This window comes from Nerophis ophidion, linkage group LG19, assembly GCF_033978795.1.
Source record: "Nerophis ophidion isolate RoL-2023_Sa linkage group LG19, RoL_Noph_v1.0, whole genome shotgun sequence".
In the NCBI taxonomy this organism is placed as follows: domain Eukaryota; kingdom Metazoa; phylum Chordata; class Actinopteri; order Syngnathiformes; family Syngnathidae; genus Nerophis; species Nerophis ophidion.
Genome location: NC_084629.1, coordinates 42843056 through 42868654, shown reverse-complemented (window position 1 = coordinate 42868654; position 25599 = coordinate 42843056). Strand labels below are relative to the sequence as shown.

General features: G+C 38.3%; 1 protein-coding gene across 1 annotated transcript in view; it reads left to right on the top strand.

Moving 5' to 3' along the window:
- LOC133538426 (glutamate decarboxylase 1-like) overlaps nt 1-25599 on the top strand; it is a 63097-nt gene that overhangs the window by 20332 nt on the left and 17166 nt on the right. The window contains exons 7-16 of the mRNA XM_061880052.1: nt 4701-4813; nt 4919-5034; nt 5198-5277; nt 5343-5397; nt 12438-12554; nt 13814-13878; nt 18425-18503; nt 18579-18728; nt 18803-18910; nt 21800-21889. Coding sequence (XP_061736036.1) covers nt 4701-4813; nt 4919-5034; nt 5198-5277; nt 5343-5397; nt 12438-12554; nt 13814-13878; nt 18425-18503; nt 18579-18728; nt 18803-18910; nt 21800-21889 — 973 coding nt within the window. The remainder of the gene's footprint in view (nt 1-4700; nt 4814-4918; nt 5035-5197; nt 5278-5342; nt 5398-12437; nt 12555-13813; nt 13879-18424; nt 18504-18578; nt 18729-18802; nt 18911-21799; nt 21890-25599) is intronic.

Below are 25599 nucleotides of genomic sequence, written 5' to 3'. Positions count from 1 at the left end.
TACAGTATAGGTATATATGTATGTATATATGTATATAAAGGTATATACAGTATAGGTATATATGTATGTATATAAAGGTATATACAGTATAGGTATATATGTATGTATATATGTATATAAAGGTATATACAGTATAGGTATATATGTATGTATATATGTATATAAAGGTATATACAGTATAGGTATATATGTGTATAAAGGTATATACACTATAGGTATATATGTATATAAAGGTATATACAGTATAGGTATATATGTATGTATATGTATATAAAGGTATATACAGTATAGGTATATATGTATGTATATATGTATATAAAGGTATATACAGTATAGGTATATATGTATGTATATATGTATATAAAAGTATATACAGTATAGGTATATATGTATGTATATATGTATATAAAGGTATATACAGTATAGGTATATATGTATGTATATATGTATATAAAGGTATATGCAGTATAGGTATATATGTATGTATATATGTATATAAAGGTATATACAGTACAGGCGTAATGTGATCAAACTTTCTTGTTCTTGTCAAAAGTCTAGCAGCCGCATTTTGTACCAACTGTAATCTTTTAATGCTAGACATGGGGAGACCCGAAAATAATACGTTACAGTAATCGAGACGAGACGTAACAAACGCATGGATAATGATCTCAGCGTCTTTAGTGGACAAAATGGAGCGAATCTAAGGGTCTTCACACAAGGCATGATGGGTACTCTATCGGCAACTCTCCACCAATACTTCAAAATACCCGAGTTGATTTTTGTGTCACAACTACGAAGTCCATTAAGTAGCTATTTGAATTACCGTATACTTAAAAAAAAAAAATATATATATATAGCTAATTATTAGGAATAAATTGACTGCCGATCAGTATCAGCTGATTTTATTGAAAAAGCATGTAGTTGCCATTAATGACATTTCATGTCAATCATACACACATCCTCTGTAGTTGACAACGTATTTATTTTTAGTCTATCGGCTAAAAAGCTATCAGCTAATTTTGTGCTTCCAAGAACAGTGCGGGGGCCCTTTTTGAAGTTAACGATAACTTCACTTTGGACACGCAATGAAAAAAATCTTACAATTGAGTGAAAACGAGGCTTATTGATGATGTTGTACTAATAAGTGTATGTACAGTAAGTGATTGACATAAGCACCAGCAAATGAATGAAGGGTATTTAAGTAGGTCTGGATTAACACACACACACACACACACACACACTGTATATTGGCTCCAAAACCCACTTTACTGTATGTTATCTATCTTTGTGAATGGCTGAGTCAAAGCTAATCCTCCCCGGCATGTATTGACTGACACTAATAGACTGACAGCTGTTACATAACCATGGACAACTGAATGGACATTGTTCTGCTTTTATATTGACTGTGCTGTACATGCGCCACATACACTTGTACATCACAGCAGTGGAGTCTGTTACTAATGTTTTGGTGACAACAATGATCTATCTTCCATGCCACCGCCATGGCTCCTTTTGGCTTTGAAACAAAATGTCAACAAATAACGGTCACTTAATTAATTACATTTATTTAGTTATTTTTAATCCAACAGTTGTTATTTTGGAGAGTTCTGGTATCTAATCATATGATAATAAAACATTTTGATATATTGTTGATCAAAGGCAGGTAGGTAGGTCTTGTCATTGCACAAGTACAATGAAACTTTGTTTTCAGCACAAACCCATGCAAGATGAGACAAACAAACAGTGTAAAGGGTTAGTGAACATGTCTCGCCACAAGGCGCCCCGTAAAATATGGGAAAAAGGTAAAATGCTAGGGGGGATGAGTAAAAAAATCCAAACTGGGTCCCTAAGGGGGCCCAGTCGGGAGTGAGAACAAACCTCCATAGCAAAGCACATATACATATTACAACATACATCTCCAGATATCTAGCAACAGAGGGAAGGGAGTGCGGGGTCATGGTGGTGGGCTGCAGCTCTCAGGCGCTGACCATCCTTCCATCACCCCTATGGGATTTGCGTCGAGGGCGTTGGGTTGGGGGGATGGGGTGTGTATGTGTGGCGTATATTTTAACAGAGGAGAGAGTGGGGGCTACGGTGGTTGGCTGCAGCTTCTCTGGCGCTGCCCAGCCGTCCATCAACCCTAAGGGATTCGCGCATGTCACCGCCTCTGTGCGTCATCTCTTGCTGCCAAGCAATTGTATTGTTTTTAGCGCTCAACCCCCGGTAAGCTAGCAACGGACGGATCAAAAAAGAGAAACATTTCTGATGAAAATAGAACATTTAATGCTTCATGGAAAGATTAATTTGCTTTCATTGATGACGAGGTTGTTATTTTCCCTTTTTAGTCAAATGAAATATGTCGCAGTTGTGTGCCTTCAGAATATTGCCAAACTTGATTTTTTAAAAATTCATTAATAAGGCAAGGACCAGCGTATTTTATTTCGACGGTTCAAAATAATTTGGTGATTTGTTTATACCCAGAAATAAAATGTGAATCAGTGTAAGTGTTTGATTTCATACATTCTAGAGCATAAGTGTAACGAAACTATAAGTGGTGTGATCCTCATTTTAGGAATTGAACAGAGTTTGCGGCTCTAGTTGGGTTTTATTTGGGGGCAAATGTGCTGAAATGGCTCTTTGTATGCTGAAGGTTGCCGACCCCTGGTCTAGACAATAAGTGTGGTTCTCCACCACTGACTGCTAATGACTTAGTCGTGCATCTCCTTAGGATTGTGCAGGTAAAACTGAGTCAATGCTGCTTTGTTTATTTGTACTTCATTCAGAATAGAGGTGTATTTAGGAAAGAAATATGCATAAGTGAACATTTCCAAACTGAGGATGTGGAGTCATTAGTGTTTTCTGTTCCTGTCATTCATAAAATTACTATTGACAAACAATAGATATATGTGGAGAAGTCTGACATCAGCATAAGAAATGTTCTTTAATGACTGCACATAACTCAAATATTGCTCAGCAGAGCTCTGACATCCACCAAGTACACACGTGTAGAGTGTATGTGTCGTTGTGTGTCCTTATCAGACTACCTCATGGCTATGGACAAACAGAAGAAGAGTACTATTGTGATTCTGTGGGCTGGCCTGTTTAAAGCCACATTGATTCTAAATGGAAGAATTAAAAATATAGAATTAACTCAGTGTATCATTTTATATATAACTATTTTCTCTAGAGCAGTGGTCCCCAAACTATGGCTAAGGTATGTTAAAAAAATAAATATATATATATATATATATATATATATATATATATATATATATATAAGTATGTGTGGGAAAAATCACAAGACTACTTCATCTCTACAGAACTGTTTCATGAGGGGTTCCCTCAATCGTCGGGAGATTGAGGGGAAAATCTCCTGATGATTGAGGGAACCCCTCATGAAACAGTTCTGTAGAGATGAAGTAGTCTTGTGATTTTTCCCACACATACATATATTACGTTCTACCACGGTATTGAGCACTATTCTATGAATAATCAAATTAAGATATATATATATATATATATATATATATATATATATATATATATATATATAAAAGAAAGTAATATTTGATGTAAGTCTTTAAATTAGTTTGCTCGTTGATGATTTTGTTTGGTTTTATATTGTGTAGTTATATTTATATGGTAATTATTAATTTGTGACTGTAAATCGTTTTCCTGTTTTCTTATTGATGCTTTTAATTTTTGTATTTTTGTCTGTATTGTGTAGTTATAATTATATGCTTTTATTTGTAATTGTATTGAGTTGTGGACCCCAGGAAGACTAGTGGCAATCAGTTAATGGGGATCCTTAATAAAAATAAATTAAATAAATAAATAAATATGGCATATATATATATATATATATATATATATATATACATATTTTTTTCTCGAAATTAAAACTTTTTTTTCTACTGTAATAAACTGGTGCCATTTTGGCATTTACAGTAATACTCCGAAATATCAACAATTGTTGAATTTGCGGTAAAAAACAAACAAACAAACAAACAGCACCAGTGCCAAATTTTACTGTAAAATTGCATTTTTTTTATTTACAGTAATAAAACAAAAATATTTAAATTTAACAAAATTCTGGCAACAGAGCTGCCTTTTTTTTTTTTACCATAAAAACAGCAATACTGTTTTGTCCATTTACAGTAATATACACTATATTTTGAGGTGAAATTACTGCAACTTATCTTTTTTTTTTTTTTGAATCTACTAATTAAATGCATTGAAAAAATGGTGTAATAATAGTATCTACTGTTAGAAGCGGCCCTCTAGGGCCAAGTGCGATGTGGCCCTCAGTGAAAAGCACTTTGAGGTGCACACGTCTGCATTGAGCAGTACTTTGTGTGCTACAGGTTCACATATGAGATCGTCTGCATTGAGCAGTACTTTGTGTGCGACAGGTTCACATATGAGATCGTCTGCATTGAGCAGTACTTTGTGTGCGACAGGTTCACATATGAGATCGTCTGCATTGAGCAGTACTTTGTGTGCGACAGGTTCACATATGAGATCGTCTGCATTGAGCAGTACTTTGTGTGCGACAGGTTCACATATGAGATCGTCTGCATTGAGCAGTACTTTGTGTGCTACAGGTTCACATATGAGATCGTCTGCATTGAGCAGTACTTTGTGTGCTACAGGTTCACATATGAGATTGTCTGCATTGAGCAGTACTTTGTGTGCTACAGGTTCACATATGAGATCGCGCCCGTCTTCGTACTGATGGAGCAGCTGACGCTGAAAAAGATGAGAGAAATCATCGGCTGGCCAGAGGGGGAGGGCGACGGAATATTTTCTCCGGGTAAGAAGCTTTTAAAAAGGAGCCAGTGCTCTTGTGTCACACCTGATTGGACACGGCGGAGACGTCTCTTCCCACTGCTGAGGGAGCTCATCTGCTTTCCTGCAGGAGGAGCAATTTCCAACATGTACAGTGTGATGATTGCACGCTACAAGTACTTCCCCGAGGTCAAAACCAAAGGCATGGCAGCTGCACCCCGACTGGTCCTTTTCACCTCCGAGCATGTGAGGCCCACACTGTCTGTCGCACCTCTGTGTCCTTCGTGTCCTTCATGTCCTCCATGTCCTCCATGTCCTCCATGTCCTCCGTGTCCTCCGTGTCCTCCATGTCCTCCATGTCCTCCATGTCCTCCATGGCCAGAGTCTCACTAGACTGATCTTCTTGCAGAGCCACTACTCCATCAAGAAGGCCAGTGCAGCTCTGGGATTTGGAACAGAGAACTTGATCCTGCTCAGCACAGATGAAAGGTTATAGTTTGTTCCCGTGCAGATGTGACATAAAACATAACTGACGAGTCAAGTGTGTCTTCCAGAGGGAGAGTCATCGCCGCTGATCTGGAAGCCAAAGTGATTGCCGCCAAACAAAAGGTAAAAAGTCCAAATCTATATTAGCATTGTTACAGTGGAACAGTCCATAGGGATGAATGGAAATAGAAAAAGTCTGTCCATAAACCTGCTTGATTATTTTTTAAAGTCATATTTTATCATTTGTAACTATTGTTCTCGTGAGGGGAGTTGCCTCTTCTAAGATACTAAATGCAGATGAATTAGTGGTCACATGAAACTTTCTTTATACTGGGAAAACTAAAGTATGTCACGGACTTAGACCTACATTTCATAAAATGACATCCTTCAGCAAAAATCAACAGGAAGTTGGCAAAAAAAAACACCTCAAAACAAAAGTTTCCAAAAAAATGTAATTTTTGCCTCTTTGAGCTGTAATTTGACCCCCTTAAAATGCTTCAAAACTCACCAAACTGGACACACACATCAGGACTGGTGAAAATTGCGATCTAATAAAAAAAAAAAAAAAAAAAAAACTCAAAATTGCGCTCTAGCGCCCCCTAGGAAAAAACACAGACAAAACTGCTTGTAACTTCCGTTAGGAATGTCGTAGAGACATGAAACAAAAACATGTATTTAGGTCGGACTTAGACCTACATTTCATACACTGACCTTCTTCAGCAAAAATCAACAGGAAGTTGGCAAAAACACCCTCAAAACAAAACTTTCCAAAAAAATGTCATTTTTGCCTATTTGAGCTGTAATTTGACCCCCTTAAAATACTTCAAAACTCACCAAATTTGACACACACATCAGGACTGGCAAAAAGTGCGATCTAATCTAAAAACCAAAACCCAAAACTCAAAATTGCGCTCTAGCGCCCCCTAGGAATAAAACACAGACAAAACTGCTCCTAGGAAGAAAACAGACAAAACTGCTTGTAACTTCTGTTAGGAATATCGTAGAGACATGAAACAAAAACATGTATGTAGGTCTGACTTAGACCTACATTTCATACACTGACCTTCTTCAGCAAAAATCAACAGGAAGTTGGCAAAAACACCCTCAAAACAAAAGTCTCCTAAAAAAATGTCATTTTTGCCTCTTTGAGCTGTAATTTGACCCCCTTAAAATACTTCAAAACTCACCAAATTTGACACACACATCAGGACTGGCAAAAAGTGCGATCTAATCTAAAAACCAAAACCCAAAACTCAAAATTGCGCTCTAGCGCCCCTAGGAATAAAACACAGACAAAACTGCTCCTAGGAAGAAAACAGACAAAACTGCTTGTAACTTCTGTTAGGAATATCGTAGAGACATGAAACAAAAACATGTATGTAGGTCTGACTTAGACCTACATTTCATACGCTGACCTCCTTCAGCAAAAATCAACAGGAAGTTGGCAAAAAAACCCTCAAAACTAAAGTTTAAAAAAAAATGTCATATTTGCCTCTTTGAGCTGTAATTTGACCCCCTTAAAATGCTTCAAAACTCACCAAACTGGACACACACATCAGGACTGGCAAAAAGTGCGATCTAATCTAAAAACCAAAACCCAAAACTCAAAATTGCGCTCTAGCGCCCCCTAGGAATAAAACACAGACAAAACTGCTCCTAGGAAGAAAACAGACAAAACTGCTTGTAACTTCTGTTAGGAATATCATAGAGACATGAAACAAAAACATGTATGTAGGTCTGACTTAGACCTACATTTCATACACTGACCTCCTTCAGCAAAAATCAAGAGGAAGTTGGCAAAAAACCCTCAAAACAAAAGTTTCAAAAAAAATGTCATATTTGCCTCTTTGAGCTGTAATTTGACCCCCTTAAAATGCTTCAAAACTCACCAAACTGGACACACACATCAGGACTGGTGAAAATTGCGATCTAATAAAAAAAAACAACCCCAAAACTCAAAATTGCGCTCTAGCGCCCCCTAGGAAAAAACACAGACAAAACTGCTTGTAACTTCCGTTAGGAATGTCGTAGAGACATGAAACAAAAACATGTATTTAGGTCGGACTTAGACCTACATTTCATACACTGACCTTCTTCAGCAAAAATCAACAGGAAGTTGGCAAAAACACCCTCAAAACAAAAGTTTCCAAAAAAATGTCATTTTTGCCTCTTTGAGCTGTAATTTGACCCCCTTAAAATACTTCAAAACTCACCAAATTTGACACACACATCAGGACTGGCAAAAAGTGCGATCTAATCTAAAAACCAAAACCCAAAACTCAAAATTGCGCTCTAGCGCCCCCTAGGAATAAAACACAGACAAAACTGCTCCTAGGAAGAAAACAGACAAAACTGCTTGTAACTTCTGTTAGGAATATCGTAGAGACATGAAACAAAAACATGTATTTAGGTCTGACTTAGACCTACATTTCATACACTGACCTCCTTCAGCAAAAATCAACAGGAAGTTGGCAAAAAAAACCTCAAAACAAAAGTTTCAAAAAAAATGTCATATTTGCCTCGTTGAGCTGTAATTTGACCCCCTTAAAATGCTTCAAAACTCACCAAACTGGACACACACATCAGGACTGGTGAAAATTGCGATCTAATAAAAAAAAACAACCCCAAAACTCAAAATTGCACTCTAGCGCCCCCTAGGAAAAAACACAGTCAAAACTGCTAGTAACTTCCGTTAGGAATGTCGTAGAGACATGAAACAAAAACATGTATTTAGGTCGGACTTAGACCTACATTTCATACACTGACCTTCTTCAGCAAAAATCAACAGGAAGTTGGCAAAAACACCCTCAAAACAAAAGTCTCCTAAAAAAATGTCATTTTTGCCTCTTTGAGCTGTAATTTGACCCCCTTAAAATACTTCAAAACTCACCAAATTTGACACACACATCAGGACTGGCAAAAAGTGCGATCTAATCTAAAAACCAAAACCCAAAACTCAAAATTGCGCTCTAGCGCCCCCTAGGAATAAAACACAGACAAAACTGCTCCTAGGAAGAAAACAGACAAAACTGCTTGTAACTTCTGTTAGGAATATCGTAGAGACATGAAACAAAAACATGTATGTAGGTCTGACTTAGACCTACATTTCATACACTGACCTCCTTCAGCAAAAATCAACAGGAAGTTGGCAAAAAAACCCTCAAAACAAAAGTTTCCAAAAAAATGTCATATTTGCCTCTTTGAGCTGTAATTTGACCCCCTTAAAATGCTTCAAAACTCACCAAACTGGACACACACATCAGGACTGGTGAAAATTGCGATCTAATAAAAAAAAAAAAAACCCAAAACTCAAAATTGCGCTCTAGCGCCCCCTAGGAAAAAACACAGACAAAACTGCTTGTAACTTCCTTTAGGAATGTCGTAGAGACATGAAACAAAAACATGTATTTAGGTCGGACTTAGACCTACATTTCATACACTGACCTTCTTCAGCAAAAATCAACAGGAAGTTGGCAAAAACACCCTCAAAACAAAAGTTTCCAAAAAAATGTCATTTTTGCCTCTTTGAGCTGTAATTTGACCCCCTTAAAATACTTCAAAACTCACCAAATTTGACACACACATCAGGACTGGCAAAAAGTGCGATCTAATCTAAAAACCAAAACCCAAAACTCAAAATTGCGCTCTAGCGCCCCCTAGGAATAAAACACAGACAAAACTGCTCCTAGGAAGAAAACAGACAAAACTGCTTGTAACTTCTGTTAGGAATATCGTAGAGACATGAAACAAAAACATGTATGTAGGTCTGACTTAGACCTACATTTCATACACTGACCTCCTTCAGCAAAAATCAACAGGAAGTTGGCAAAAAAACCCTCAAAACAAAAGTTTCAAAAAAAATGTCATATTTGCCTCTTTGAGCTGTAATTTGACCCCCTTAAAATGCTTCAAAACTCACCAAACTGGACACACACATCAGGACTGGTGAAAATTGCAATCGAATAAAAAAAAAAAAAACCCCAAAACTCAAAATTGCGCTCTGGCGCCCCCTAGGAAAAAACACAGACAAAACTGCTTGTAACTTCTGTTAGGAATATCGTAGAGACATGAAACAAAAACATGTATGTAGGTCTGACTTAGACCTACATTTCATACGCTGACCTCCTTCAGCAAAAATCAACAGGAAGTTGGCAAAAACACCCTCAAAACAAAAGTTTCCAAAAAATTTCATTTTTGCCTCTTTGAGCTGTAATTTGACCCCCTTAAAATACTTCAAAACTCACCAAATTTGACACACACATCAGGACTGGCAAAAAGTGCGATCTAATCTAAAAACCAAAACCCAAAACTCAAAATTGCGCTCTAGCGCCCCCTAGGAATAAAACACAGACAAAACTGCTCCTAGGAAGAAAACAGACAAAACTGCTTGTAACTTCTGTTAGGAATATCGTAGAGACATGAAACAAAAACATGTATGTAGGTCTGACTTAGACCTACATTTCATACACTGACCTCCTTCAGCAAAAATCAACAGGAAGTTGGCAAAAAAAACCTCAAAACAAAAGTTTCAAAAAAAATGTCATATTTGCCTCGTTGAGCTGTAATTTGACCCCCTTAAAATGCTTCAAAACTCACCAAACTGGACACACACATCAGGACTGGTGAAAATTGCGATCTAATAAAAAAAAAAAACCCCAAAACTCAAAATTGCACTCTAGCGCCCCCTAGGAAAAAACACAGTCAAAACTGCTAGTAACTTCCGTTAGGAATGTCGTAGAGACATGAAACAAAAACATGTATTTAGGTCGGACTTAGACCTACATTTCATACACTGACCTTCTTCAGCAAAAATCAACAGGAAGTTGGCAAAAACACCCTCAAAACAAAAGTCTCCTAAAAAAATGTCATTTTTGCCTCTTTGAGCTGTAATTTGACCCCCTTAAAATACTTCAAAACTCACCAAATTTGACACACACATCAGGACTGGCAAAAAGTGCGATCTAATCTAAAAACCAAAACCCAAAACTCAAAATTGCGCTCTAGCGCCCCCTAGGAATAAAACACAGACAAAACTGCTCCTAGGAAGAAAACAGACAAAACTGTTTTTAACTTCTGTTAGGAATATCGTAGAGACATGAAACAAAAACATGTATGTAGGTCTGACTTAGACCTACATTTCATACACTGACCTCCTTCAGCAAAAATCAACAGGAAGTTGGCAAAAAAACCCTCAAAACAAAAGTTTCCAAAAAAATGTCATATTTGCCTCTTTGAGCTGTAATTTGACCCCCTTAAAATGCTTCAAAACTCACCAAACTGGACACACACATCAGGACTGGTGAAAATTGCGATCTAATAAAAAAAAAAAAACCCAAAACTCAAAATTGCGCTCTAGCGCCCCCTAGGAAAAAACACAGACAAAACTGCTTGTAACTTCCTTTAGGAATGTCGTAGAGACATGAAACAAAAACATGTATTTAGGTCGGACTTAGACCTACATTTCATACACTGACCTTCTTCAGCAAAAATCAACAGGAAGTTGGCAAAAACACCCTCAAAACAAAAGTTTCCAAAAAAATGTCATTTTTGCCTCTTTGAGCTGTAATTTGACCCCCTTAAAATACTTCAAAACTCACCAAATTTGACACACACATCAGGACTGGCAAAAAGTGCGATCTAATCTAAAAACCAAAACCCAAAACTCAAAATTGCGCTCTAGCGCCCCCTAGGAATAAAACACAGACAAAACTGCTCCTAGGAAGAAAACAGACAAAACTGCTTGTAACTTCTGTTAGGAATATCGTAGAGACATGAAACAAAAACATGTATGTAGGTCGGACTTAGACCTACATTTCATACGCTGACCTCCTTCAGCAAAAATCAACAGGAAGTTGGCAAAAAAACCCTCAAAACAAAAGTTTAAAAAAAATGTCATATTTGCCTCTTTGAGCTGTAATTTGACCCCCTTAAAATGCTTCAAAACTCACCAAACTGGACACACACATCAGGACTGGTGAAAATTGCGATCTAATAAAAAAAAAACAACCCCAAAACTCAAAATTGCACTCTAGCGCCCCCTAGGAAAAAACACAGTCAAAACTGCTAGTAACTTCCGTTAGGAATGTCGTAGAGACATGAAACAAAAACATGTATTTAGGTCGGACTTAGACCTACATTTCATACACTGACCTTCTTCAGCAAAAATCAACAGGAAGTTGGCAAAAACACCCTCAAAACAAAAGTCTCCTAAAAAAATGTCATTTTTGCCTCTTTGAGCTGTAATTTGACCCCCTTAAAATACTTCAAAACTCACCAAATTTGACACACACATCAGGACTGGCAAAAAGTGCGATCTAATCTAAAAACCAAAACCCAAAACTCAAAATTGCGCTCTAGCGCCCCCTAGGAATAAAACACAGACAAAACTGCTCCTAGGAAGAAAACAGACAAAACTGCTTGTAACTTCTGTTAGGAATATCGTAGAGACATGAAACAAAAACATGTATGTAGGTCTGACTTAGACCTACATTTCATACACTGACCTCCTTCAGCAAAAATCAAGAGGAAGTTGGCAAAAAAACCCTCAAAACAAAAGTTTCAAAAAAAATGTCATATTTGCCTCTTTGAGCTGTAATTTGACCCCCTTAAAATGCTTCAAAACTCACCAAACTGGACACACACATCAGGACTGGTGAAAATTGCGATCTAATAAAAAACAACAACCCCAAAACTCAAAATTGCACTCTAGCGCCCCCTAGGAATAAAACACAGACAAAACTGCTCCTAGGAAGAAAACACAGACAAAACTGCTTGTAACTTCCGGTAGGAATGTTGTAGAGACATATTGTGGGGGTGAATTCTGAATTTTACATCGTCAGAGATTCCATTGTATTTTTGTTCTGCACAAAGACAGGCTGCAAAGTACTGTGTGCCAAAGCAAGCAAGGCTATATTAATAAGCCTATAAAGCTTCTGCCCCCTCACATATGATGTCCACTGGAGCAAAATGCTGGGAGTCATTCTTCAAGGGAAAAATGATGTGGAGGCTGGAAGAGGCGGGCAAGCAATTTAGCATTAACCATATCTGCCCAGAGAAAGAGAGTGCATTATTAGAGGAAATGTTCCATCCTGGGGTTTTTTTTTTTTGATGTTACAGAAAGACTGTCATTACCCGTGTGTGTGTGTGTGTGTGTGTGTGTTCAGGGGTATGTTCCCATGTATGTCAACGCCATGGCCGGCACCACCGTCTACGGGGCCTTCGATCCCATCCATGAAATTGCAGACATCTGTGAGAAGTACAACATGTGGCTCCATGTGGACGTGAGACATCTGTCATTACAACACTAACATCTTCTAGGTCAGGGGTCACCAACCTTGTTGAAAGCAAGAGCTACTTCTTGGGTACTGATTCACGCCAAGGGCTACCAGTTTGATACACACTTAAACAAATTGCCAGAAATAGCCAATATGCTCAATTTACCTTTAATAATAAATCTATATACATACAAAAATGGGTATTTCTGTCTGTCATTCCGTTGTACATTTTTTTCCTTTTACTTAAAGTTTTTTTGTAGAGAACAAATGATGAAAAAAACACTTAACTGAACGGTATAAAATAGGATTAACATGAAAAAAATGTAAATTACATTTGGAAACATAGTTTATCTTCAATTTCGACTCTTTAAAATTCAAAATTCAACCGAAAAAAAGAAGAGAAAAACTAGCTAATTTGAATCTTTTTGAAAAAATTAAAAAAAGAATTTATGGAACATCATTAGTAATTTTCCTGATTAAGATTAATTTTAGAATTTTGATGACATGTTTTAAATAGGTTAAAATCCAATCAGCACTTTGTTAGAATATATAACAAATTGGACCAAGCTATATTTCTAACAAAGACAAATCATTATTTCTTCTAGATTTTCCAGAACAAAAATTTTAAAAGAAATTCAAAAGACTTTGAAATAAGATTTAAATTTGATTTTCTAGATTTGCCAGAATAATTTTTTGGAATTTTAATCATAGGTTTGAGGAAATATTTCACACATATTCTTCGTCGAAAAAACAGAAGCTAAAAGGAAGAATTAAATTAAAATGTATTTATTATTCTTTACAATAAAAAAAAAAAAATACTTAAACATTGATTTAAATTGTCAGGAAAGAAGAGGAAGGAATTTAAAAGGTAAAAAGGTATATGTGTTTAAAAATCCTAAAATCATTTTTAAGGTTGTATTTTGTCTCTAAAATTGTCTTTCTGAAAGTTATAAAAAGCAAAGTAAAAAAAAAAAAATGAATTTATTTAAACAAGTGAAGACCAAGTCTTTAAAATATTTTCTTGGATTTTCAAATTCTATTTGAGTTTTGTCTCTCTTAGAATTAAAAATGTCGAGCCAAGCGAGACCAGCTAGCTAGTAAATAAATACAATTTAAAAAATAGAGGCAGCTCACTGGTAAGTGCTGCTATTTGAGCTATTTTTAGAACAGGCCAGCGGGCGACTCATCTGGTCCTTACGGGCACCGCGTTGGTGACCCCTGCTTTAGTGGCTTCTTCCTCACTGATGCACGGTGTGTGTGTGCAGGGAGCGTGGGGCGGAGGTTTGCTCATGTCTCGGAAACACCGACACAAGCTGAGCGGGGTGGAGAGGTAAGTCAACATGTTGAATCTTCACACCTTCTACTGTGTATGATGTGTGCACATATATGTACTCCCTTACTGTGTATGATGTGTGCACATACATGTACTCCCTTACTGTGTATGATGTGTGCACATATATGTACTCCCTTACTGTGTATGATGTGTGCACATATATGTACTCCCTTACTGTATATGATGTGTGCACATACATGTACTCCCTTACTGTGTATGATGTGTGCACATACATGTACTCCCTTACTGTGTATGATGTGTGCACATACATGTACTCCCTTACTGTGTATGATGTGTGCACATACATGTACTCCCTTACTGTGTATGATGTGTGCACATATATGTACTCCCTTGCTATGTATGATGTGTGCACATACATGTACTCCCTTACTGTGTATGATGTGTGCACATACATGTACTCCCTTACTGTGTATGATGTGTGCACATACATGTACTCCCTTACTGTGTATGATGTGTGCACATATATGTACTCCCTTGCTATGTATGATGTGTGCACATACATGTACTCCCTTACTGTGTATGATGTGTGCACATACATGTACTCCCTTACTGTGTATGGGAAGTTGCGTTAATGGTAAGAAGTCATTTATTTATTATCCATGCGTTTGTTACGTCTCACCTCGACTACTGTAACGTATTATTTTCGGGTCTCCCCATGTCTAGCATTAAAAGATTACAGTTGGTACAAAATGCGGCTGCTAGACTTTTGACAAGAACAAGAAAGTTTGATCACATTACGCCTGTACTGTATATACCTTTATATACATATATACATACATATATACCTATACTGTATATACCTTTATATACATATATACATACATATATACCTATACTGGCTCACCTGCACTGGCTTCCTGTGCACTTAAGATGTGACTTTAAGGTTTTACTACTTACGTATAAAATACTACACGGTCTAGCTCCATCCTATCTTGCCGATTGTATTGTACCATATGTCCCGGCAAGAAATCTGCGTTCAAAGGACTCCGGCTTGTTAGTGATTCCTAGAGCCCAAAAAAAGTCTGCGGGCTATAGAGCGTTTTCCGTTCGCGCTCCAGTACTCTGGAATGCCCTCCCGGTAACAGTTCGAGATGCTACCTCAGTAGAAGCATTTAAGTCTCACCTTAAAACTCATTTGTATACTCTAGCCTTTAAATAGACTCCCTTTTTAGACCAGTTGATCTGCTGTTTCTTTTCTTTTTCTTCTATGTCCCACTCTCCCCTGTGGAGGGGGTCCGGTCCGATCCGATGGCCATGTACTGCTTGCCTGTGTATCGGCTGGGGACATCTCTGCGCTGCTGATCCGCCTCCGCTTGGGATGGTTTCCTGCTGGCTCCGCTGTGAACGGTACTCTCGCTGCTGTGTTGGATCCACTTTGGACTGGACTCTCGCGACTGTGTTGGATCCATTGTGGATTGAACTTTCACAGTATCATGTTAGACCCGCTCGACATCCATTGCTTTCCTCCTCTCCAAGGTTCTCATAGTCATTATTGTCACCGACGTCCCACTGGGTCATTATTGTCACCGATGTCCCACTGGGTGTGAGTTTTCCTTGCCCTTATGTGGGCCTACCGAGGATGTCGTGGTGGTTTGTGCAGCCCTTTGAGACACTAGTGATTTAGGGCTATATAAGTAAACATTGATTGATTGATTGATATTGATTAGTGTGGGGCTTGCTCTCCTGGGTGTTCTTCAGACCACCAAGCACCGACATGAGAGCCTATTTTAGGGTTACAATATTGTTGTATTTTTCAATAAGTCTCTCAGTTGCTTTTCAGCAATTGTGTTTTTCTCTTTTGTCCTCACTTGGCTCTGGCTCCAACCCCAACCCTATCTCTCTTTCTGGCTGCTGCTTATAAAAGAGCGACAGGTGATTAGATAACAAGGCCCAGCTGGGCCATCGACGCACTTGTCGCTGATTTTGAGGCCGGTCCTGGCAACACCCCGCTACGCTGCAGGCCAGCAGGCCACGCCCCCTCCACAGTTAGCTTCAAAATAACAATGTTATTACAAAGAATAAGAGACTTATTATACTCTAGAAATGTGTTTTTTTCTAAAAAATGCACACGTTTAGTTGTGTTCATTGTTAAAAAATATATTATTTGGCTCTTACGGATATACATTTTAAAATATTTGGCTTCTTGGCTCTCTCAACCAAAAAGGTTCCCGACCCCTGGGTTAGGCGTTGTCAGTGTGTCATGTGTTACCCAGTTTAGTTCAATCCTTTCAAGTGTTTATTTACATGACCGGACAATTAGTTTGCTTTAATGAAATGTCTTTTTTTTTTTTAAACATTATGCTTTTTTGAACAGCTCAACATAAAAAGGACATCAACTCACTTTTAATGACAAATTTAAAAAAAGTTTGTTGGTGTCTTGCCACATTTTGTATTTTGTAGGAATACAACATTAGTTTTCCTGCTGTAGGAGCACTTGCATTGGGAGGAGGTGTAGGTGTGCCTCCGCCATCTTTAGAAAGCAGTATTCCTGCTGTAGGAGCACTTGCATTGGGAGGAGGTGTAGGTGTACCTCCACCATCTTTACAAAGCAGTTTCAGGCATTAACCACACAAAATGTGGATTGTTGCCATCGTGCTTTGATGTTTGGTAATACAGGTGCTCGTCATATTATTAGAAGATCATGAAAAAGTGGATTCATTTCAGTAATTATATTCAGAACGTGAAAATTACATATTATATCAATTCATTACACACATAGTGATATATTTGAAATGTTTATTTCTTTAAATTTTGATGATTAGTACTGACAATTACTGAAAATCCCAAATTCAGTATCTCAGAAAATTAGAATATTAGTCACGACTAGTACCAAAAAATATTTTTTTGAAATGTGGGCCAACTGAAAAGTATGAACATGGAAAGTTTCAGCATGTACGGCAATCAATACTTAGTTGCAGCTCCTTTTGCCTGAATTGCTGCAGCAATACATGGAGTCCAGCAGTCTGTTGCACCCTCAGGTGTTATGAGAGCCCAGCTTGCTTTAATAGTGGCCTTCAGCTCTTCAGCATTGTTGCATCTTCCGCTTCACAATACCACATAGCTTTTCTATGGGGTTAAGGTCAGGTGAGTTTGCAGGCCAGTCAAGAACAGGGATACCATGGTCCTTAAACCAGGTACTGGTAGATTTGGCACTGTGTGCAGGTGCCAAGTCATGTTGGAAAATGAAATCTTCACCTCCATAAAATTGGTCGGCGGCAGGCAGCATTAAGTGTTGTAAAACTTCCTGCTAGACTGCTGCATTGACCCTAGACCTCAGGAAACACAGTGGACCAACACCAGCAGAGGACATGGCACCCCAGACCATTACCCATTGGGGAAATTTGACACTGGACTTCAGGCAACGTGGATTCTGTGCCTCTCCTGTCTTCCTCCAGACTCTGGGACCTTGATTTCCAAAGGAGATACAAAATGTACTTTCATCTGAAGGCATAACTTTGGACCACTCAGCAGCAGTCCAGTCCTTTTTGTCTTGAGCCCAGGCGAGACGCTTTTGACGTTGTCTCTTATTCAAGAGTGGCTTTACACAAGGAATGCGACAGCTGAAGCCCATATCTTGCATATGTCGGTGCGTGGTGGTTCTTGAAGCACTGACTCCAGCTGCAGTCCACTCTTTGTGGATCTCCCCCACATTTTTGAATCAGTTTTGTTTGACAATCCTCTCCAGGGCGCGGTTATCCCTCTTGCTTGTACACTTTTTTCTAGCACATCTTTGTCTTCCCTTCGCCTCTCTATTAATGTGCTTGGACACAGAGCTCTGGGAACATCCAACCTCTTTGGCAATGACCTTTTGTGTCTTGCCCTCCTTCTTTAAAGTATCAATGGTCATCTTTTGGACAGTTGTCAAGTCAGCAGTCTTCCCCATGATTGTGTGTCATACAGAATCAAAACGAGAGACCATTTAAAGGCTTTTCCAGGTGTTTTGAGTTAGTTAGCTAATTAGAGTGTGGCACCAGGTGTCTTCAATATCTGACCTTTTCACCATATTCTAATTTTCTGAGATGTTGAATTTAGGGTTTTTATTGATGGTCAGCTATAATCATCTCCTTTTTGGCAAAAAACATTTGAAATGTATCAGTCTGTTTGGAATGAATGTATACATTCTACAAGTTTGACTTTCTAAATGGAATTAATGAAATAAATCAACTTTTTCATGATATTCTAATAATATGACCAGCACCTGTATAAGGTGTGATGTTTCTACCTTGATAAATGCTTTTGATATTGACATTACATCTTCTACAAGTTAATGGTATTCATATTGCTGAATGACAATCTTTTATTAAGAGATAGAGTTATTATGGGCTCAGTTTATTATTTGTGGTTGTTTTATTCCTGCTGTAATCTCCTGAGAACAGGCTGCTCTGACCCACAAACCTTGGACAGGTTTGACCTCCCCTCATGTGTATCATAATGGACAACTCTTCCAAACATAAAGTCCTCCCCTCATGAGTATCATAACGCTGAGTTATTGATCGGAGAAGCTGCTCCACAATGTGTGCAGGGCCAACTCGGTCACTTGGAACCCTCACAAGATGATGGGAGTGCCTCTGCAGTGTTCCGCCATTCTGGTCAGAGAGAAGGTCAGAAGTTTGTTTGTCCTCTTCTGACGCTCGCAGTGTTCGCCCGGCAAACTCTTTTGTTTTTTTCCCCCGCAGGGTTTACTGCAAGGCTGCAACTCCATGTGTGCGGGCTACCTGTTCCAGCCGGACAAGCAGTACGACGTGGCCTACGACACGGGGGACAAGGCGCTGCAGTGCGGGCGCCATGTGGACATATTCAAGTTCTGGCTCATGTGGAAGGCAAAGGTGCTCGCCTAATGTGTGACGCATGATTCAACTCTCGTATCAATACTGCTAACTGTGTTTCTATGACTTCAAAGGGAACGGTAGGATTCGAGCAACATATCGACAAGTGTCTGGATCTCTCATCATACCTTTATTACAAAATAAAAGGCAAAGAGGGCTTTGAGATGGTCTTTGACGGAGAGGTGAGATTATTACAATCATATCATTCCTCATGTAGATACAAACCCTGTTTCCATATAAGTTGGGAAATACAATGATTTGTTAATCCTTTTCAAGCCATATTCAGTTGAATATGCTACAAAGACAACATATTTGATGTTCAAACTCAAAAACGTAATTTTTTTTTTTGCAAATAATAATTAACTTAGAATTTCCTGGCTGCAACACTTGCCAAAGTAGTTGGGAAAGGGCATGTTCACCACTGTGTTACATCACCTTTTCTTTTAACAACACTCAATAAACGTTTGGGAACTGAGGAAACTAATTGTTGAAGCTTTGAAAGTGGAATTCTTTCACATTTATTCATCCATCCATTTTCTACTGCTCATTCCCTTTGAGGTTGCGGGGGGCGCTAGTTCCTATCTCAGCTACAATCGGGCGGAAGGCGGTGTACACCCTAGACAAGTCGCCACCTCATCGCAGGGCCAACATTTTTTTTTTATGTAGAGCTTCAGTCGTTCAACAGTCCGGGGTCCCATTTTCCATGGGAGACAGGTCTGGACTGCAGGCGGGCCAGGAAAGTACCCAGACTCTTTTTTTACAAAGCCACGCTGTTGTAAAACGTGCTGAATGTGGCTTGGCATTGTCTTACTGAAATAAGCAGGGGCATCCATGAAAAAGACAGTGCTTAGATGGCAGCATATGTTGCTCCAAAACCTGTATGTACCTTTCAGCATTAATGGTGCCTTCACAAATGTGTAAGTTACCCATGCCTTGGGCACTAATGCACCCCCATACCATCACACATGCTGGCTTTTCAACTTTGCGTCGACAACAGTCTGGATGGTTCGCTTCCCCTTTGGTCCGGATGACACGATGTCGAATCTGAAATGTGGACTCGTCAGACCACAGAACATTTTTCCACTTTGCATCAGTCCATCTTAAATGATCTCGGGCCCAGAGAAGCCGGCGGCGTTTCTGGATGTTGTTGATAATTGGCTTTCGCTTTGCATAGTAGAGCTTTAACTTGCATTTCCTGAGCCCAGGTGGTGATATCCTTTGGAGATTGATGTCGGTTTTTGATACAGTGCCGTCTGAGAGATCGAAGGTCACGGTCATTCAATGTTGGTTTCCGGCCATGCCGCTTACGTGGAGTGATTTCTGCAGATTCTCTGAACCTTTTGATGATATTATGGAGCGTAGATGTTGAAATCCCTAAATTTCTTGCAATTGCACTTTGAGAAAGGTTGTTCTTAAACTGTTTGACTATTTGCTCACGCAGTTGTGGACAAAGGGGTTTACCTCGCCCCATCCTTTCTTGTGAAAGACTGAGCATTTTTTGGGAAGCTGTTTTTATACCCAATCATGGCACCCACCTGTTACTAATTAGCCTGCACACCTGTGGGATGTTCCAAATAAGTGTTTGATGAGCATTCCTCAACTTTATCAGTATTTATTGCCACCTTTCCCAACTTCTTTGTCATGTGTTGATCAGTTTGAACATCAAATATGTTGTCTTTGTAGCATATTCAACTGAATATGGGTTGAAAAGGATTTGCAAATCATTGTATTCTGTTTATATTTACATCCAACACAATTTCCCAACTCATATGGAAACAAGGTTTGTAAATTAAGTCAGTGTTTTTCAAACTTTTTTGAGCCTAGGCACATTTTTTGCGTCGAAAAAATGCGGAAGCACACCACCAGCAGAAATAATTAAAAAAACAAATTCAGTTAAAAGTAAAACGTTGTCGTCACAATTGTCGGATATGATTTTAAAGCATAACCATCACTATAACTCTTGACTGAAAGTACTGTCACCACCTGTCACATCTCGCCCTGACTTATTTGGACCTTTTTTGCTCTTTTCCTGTGTGTACTGTTGCGCTCCTATTTTGGTGGCTTTTTCCCCTTTTTTTTGGTATTTTCCTGTAGCAATTTCATGTATTCCTTTTGAGCGATATCTATTTTGTTTTAGCGATTAAGAATATTTTACTTGTTTTTATCCTTCTTTGTGGATACATTGTTGATTATCACGTCATGTTGGGATGTACTTTGTGGACGCCATCTTTGCTCCACAGTAAGTCTTTGCTGTCGTCCAGCATTCTGTTTTTCTTGACTTTGTAGCCAGTTCAGTTTTAGTTTCATTCTTAAGTTGAGTTAAAGTTAAAGTACCAATGATTGTCACGCACACACACACTAGGTGTGATGAAATTTGTCCACTGCATTTGACCCATCACCCTTCTTCACCTCCTGGGAGGTGAGGGGAGCAGTGAGCAGAATCAATTCCAACCCTTGATGCTGAGTGCCAAGCAGGGAGGTAATGGCTCCCATTTTTATAGTCTTGGTATGACTCGGCCGGGATTTGAACTCACAACCTACTCAACTGAGGGCGGACACTCTAACCACTAGGCCACTGCATGACCTTCCCTAAGCAGCAATGCCTTTTCTTAGGAGCAGTCACTTTTTTTGTAATTTTTGGTTTAAGCATTAGATACCTTTTTACCTGCACACTGCCTCCCGCTGTTTCCCACATCTACAAAGCAATTAGCTATGTGCTGCCACCTACTGATATGGAAGAGTATTACATGGTTACTCAGCCGAGGTCTAGACAGCACCGACACTCAACAACAACACATCATTTGCAGACTACAATAACTGCTTTGCAAACACAATTTTTAACCAAGATAGGTGAAATTACATCTTCTCCCACGGCACACCAGACTGTTTCACACGGCACACTTGTGTGCCGCGGCACAGTGGTTGAAAAACACTGAATTAAGTAGTAGAAAGGCAGAAAGTAGGATGCAGCTCCTGTATTGGCCCTCATTACATTGCAAACGTGTAGTTAATGTTGTGTGTAGTTGTGAGCGCATATCAGCTTTTATTACAAATGGTCCTTTTCTTATCAGCCGCAGCACACCAACGTCTGCTTCTGGTACATTCCGCCCAGCCTACGCAGCATGCCTGCTGGTGAGGAGAGACAGCAGAGGTTGCACAAGGTAACGACTCATTAATCTGCTTTCAAGCTTTTTATTTTCGTGTCCTTTGCCAAGACGCAGTAGAACCTCCAAAGTTCACTGCTTCCCAACTTCCTGCCTTCGAAAAGGATAAAACACAACTTGGGAAGTTGTATATCTGTCAGATGTCAGTCAGAAAGCATCTATTTGACTAAAGGAGATTCTATCATTTGTGTCCACAGGATCAAACATTGATCTGATTGCCTATCTCATCAATATTATTAGAATATTATTTAAACTACCTTCAAAACTGGAAAAATATCATTTGCTGCCCATTGCCGTTTCCGAAAATTATATATATATATATATATATATATGTATATATATATATATATAAACAAAAACAAATATATGTAAATATAAATATACACACATACACACTATATATATATATGTATATATACACACATACATATACTGTATATATATATATATACACATACATACCTGTACATATATACATACATATATGTGTGTATATATATATGTGTATATACATACATACATACATGCATATATATATATGCATATATACACACACATATATATACATACATATATAAACCATTGTATGTGAATGCTTCCATTAAAATCACCTGATGATTGAGGGAACCCCTCATGAAACAGTTCTGTAGAGATTAAGTAGTCTTGTGATTTTTCCCACACCTACATATTGCGCTCTACCACGGTATCGAGCACTATTCTCTGGATAATCCAATCAAGATACATATATACACATATATAAACACTATTATATACATACACACATATATATATACATATATACACATATATATATATATATGGGACGGCGTGGCGCAGTGGGAGAGTGGCCGTGCGCAACCCGAGCGTCCCTGGTTCAACTCCCACCTAGTACCAACCTCGTCACGTCCGTTGTGTCCTGAGCAAGACACTTCACCCTTGCTCCTGATGAGTGCTGGTTGTTCCCTTGCATGGCATCGCCCTCCATCAGTGTGTGAATGTGTGTGTGAATGGGTAAATGTGGAAGTAGTGTCAAAGCGCTTTGAGTACCTTGAAGGTAGAAAAGCGCTATACAAGTACAACCCATTTATTTATTTATATACAAATATATATATACACATATACATACACACACACATATATACATATACATATATATACACTGGTTTAAATGTAACTTAGGTATTGGGATTCACTATGTAAAGCGCTTTGAGTCACTAGAGAAAAGCGCTATATAAATATAATTCACATTCACAATTCACATATACACATTTATATACACATACACACACATATACAGTATGTATACATATATATACACACACATATATATAAATACTGTATATATATATATATACACACACACACATATACATATATATATATATATATATATATAATATATATATATATATATATATATTATATATATATATATATATATATATTATATATATATATATATATATATATATATATATATATAATATATATATATATATTATATATATATATATATATATAATATATATATATATATATATATACAAACCCCGCTTCAATATGAGTTGCGAAATTGTGTTAGATGTAAATATAAACAAAATACAATGATTTGCAAATCCTTTTCAACCCATATTCAGTTGAATATGCTACAAAGACAACATATTTGATGTTCAAACTCATAAACTTTTTTTTTTTTTTTTTGCAAATAATAATTAACTTAGAATTTCATGGCTGCAACACATGACAAAGTAGTTGGGAAAGGGCATGTTCACCACTGTGTTACATCACCTTTTCTTTTAACAACACTCAATAAACATTTGGTAACTGAGGAAACTAATTGTTGAAGCTTTGAAAGTGGAATTCTTTCCCATTCTTGCTTGATGTAGAGCTTAAGTTGTTCGACAGTCCGGGGTCTTGTTGTCGTATTCTACGCTTCATAATGCACCACACATTTTCCATGGGAGACATGTCTGGACTAAAGGCGGGCCAGGAAAGTACCTGCACTCTTTTACTACGAAGCCACGCTGTTGTAACACGTGGCTTGGCACTGTCTTGCTGAAATAAGCAGGGGCGTCCATGATAATGTTTCTTGGATGACAACATATGTTGCTCCAAAACCTGTATGGACCTTTCAGCATTAATGGTGCCTTCACAGATGTGTAAGTTACCCATGCCTTGGGCACTAATACACCCCCATACCATCACACATGCTGGCTTTTCAACATTGCGCCTATAACAATATGGATGGTTATTTTCCTCTTTGTTCCGGAGGACACCATGTCCACAGTTTCCAAATATAATTCGAAATGTGGACTCGTCAGACCACAGAACACTTTTCCACTTTGTATCAGTCCATCTTAGATGATCTCGGGCCCAACGAAGCCGGGGGCGTTCCTGGGTGTTGTTGATAAATGGCTTTCGCTTTGCATTGTAGAGTTTTAACTTGCATTTACACATGTAGCGACCAACTTTAGTTTCTGACAGTGGTTTTATGAACTGTTCCTGAGCCCATGTGGTGATATCCTTTACACACTGATGTCGGTTTTTGATGCAGTACCACCTGAGGGATCTAAGGTCTGTAATATCATCGCTTATGTGTTGTGATTTCTCCAGCCTCTCTGAACCTTTTGATGGTTTTATGGACCGTAGATGGTAAAATCCCTAAATTCCTTGCAATAGCTCGTTGAGAAATGTTGTTCTAAAACTGTTCGATAATTTGCTTACAAAGTGGTGACCCTCACCCCATCCTTGTTTGTGAATTACTTAGCATTTCATGGAAGCTGCTTTTATAGCCAATCATGGCACCCACCTGTTCCCAATTGGCCTAAACACCTGTGGGATGTTCCAAATAAGTGTTTGATGAGCATTCCTCAACTTTATCAGTATTTATTGCCACCTTTCCCAACTTCTTTGTCACGTGTTGCTGGCATCAAATTCTACAGTTAATGATTATTTGCACAAAAAAAATGTTTATGAGTTTGAACATCAAATATGTTGTCTTTGTAGCATATTCAACTGAATATGGCTTGAAAATGATTTGCAAATCATTGTATTCTGTTTATATTTACATCTAACACAATTTCCCAACTCATATGGAAACGAGGTTTGTATAATACTGGTATTTGTTGCATTATTATACAATTTTTAAGTTTTAAAAAGTATGCAACTGCATACAATAAAAAATGTATTGTTTTCTGTAAAATTGTAGCTAGGAAGGAAAAGTGTTTTTATTGAGGCCAAATAAAATGAAGTGGCGGGTCAGATCTCTCCCCTGGCCTTGAGTTGGACACCTGTACCACACAGCTGATGTTGGAGATTGTGTTGTGGTTGTGCGTGCGGATGAGTGACTATTGTCAACATAACATGTGATGTTGGAGATTGTGTTGTGGTTGTGCGTACAGATGAGTGACTATTGTCAACAAACATGTGATGTTGGAGATTGTGTTGTGGTTGTGTGTGCAGGTGAGTGACTATTGTCAACATAACATGTGATGTTGGAGATTGTGTTGTGGTTGTGCGTGCGGATGAGTGACTATTGTCAACATAACATGTGATGTTGGAGATTGTGTTGTGGTTGTGCGTGCAGGTGAGTGACTATTGTCAACATAACATGTGATGTTGGAGATTGTGTTGTGGTTGTGCGTGCGGATGAGTGACTATTGTCAACATAACATGTGATGTTGGAGATTGTGTTGTGGTTGTGCGTG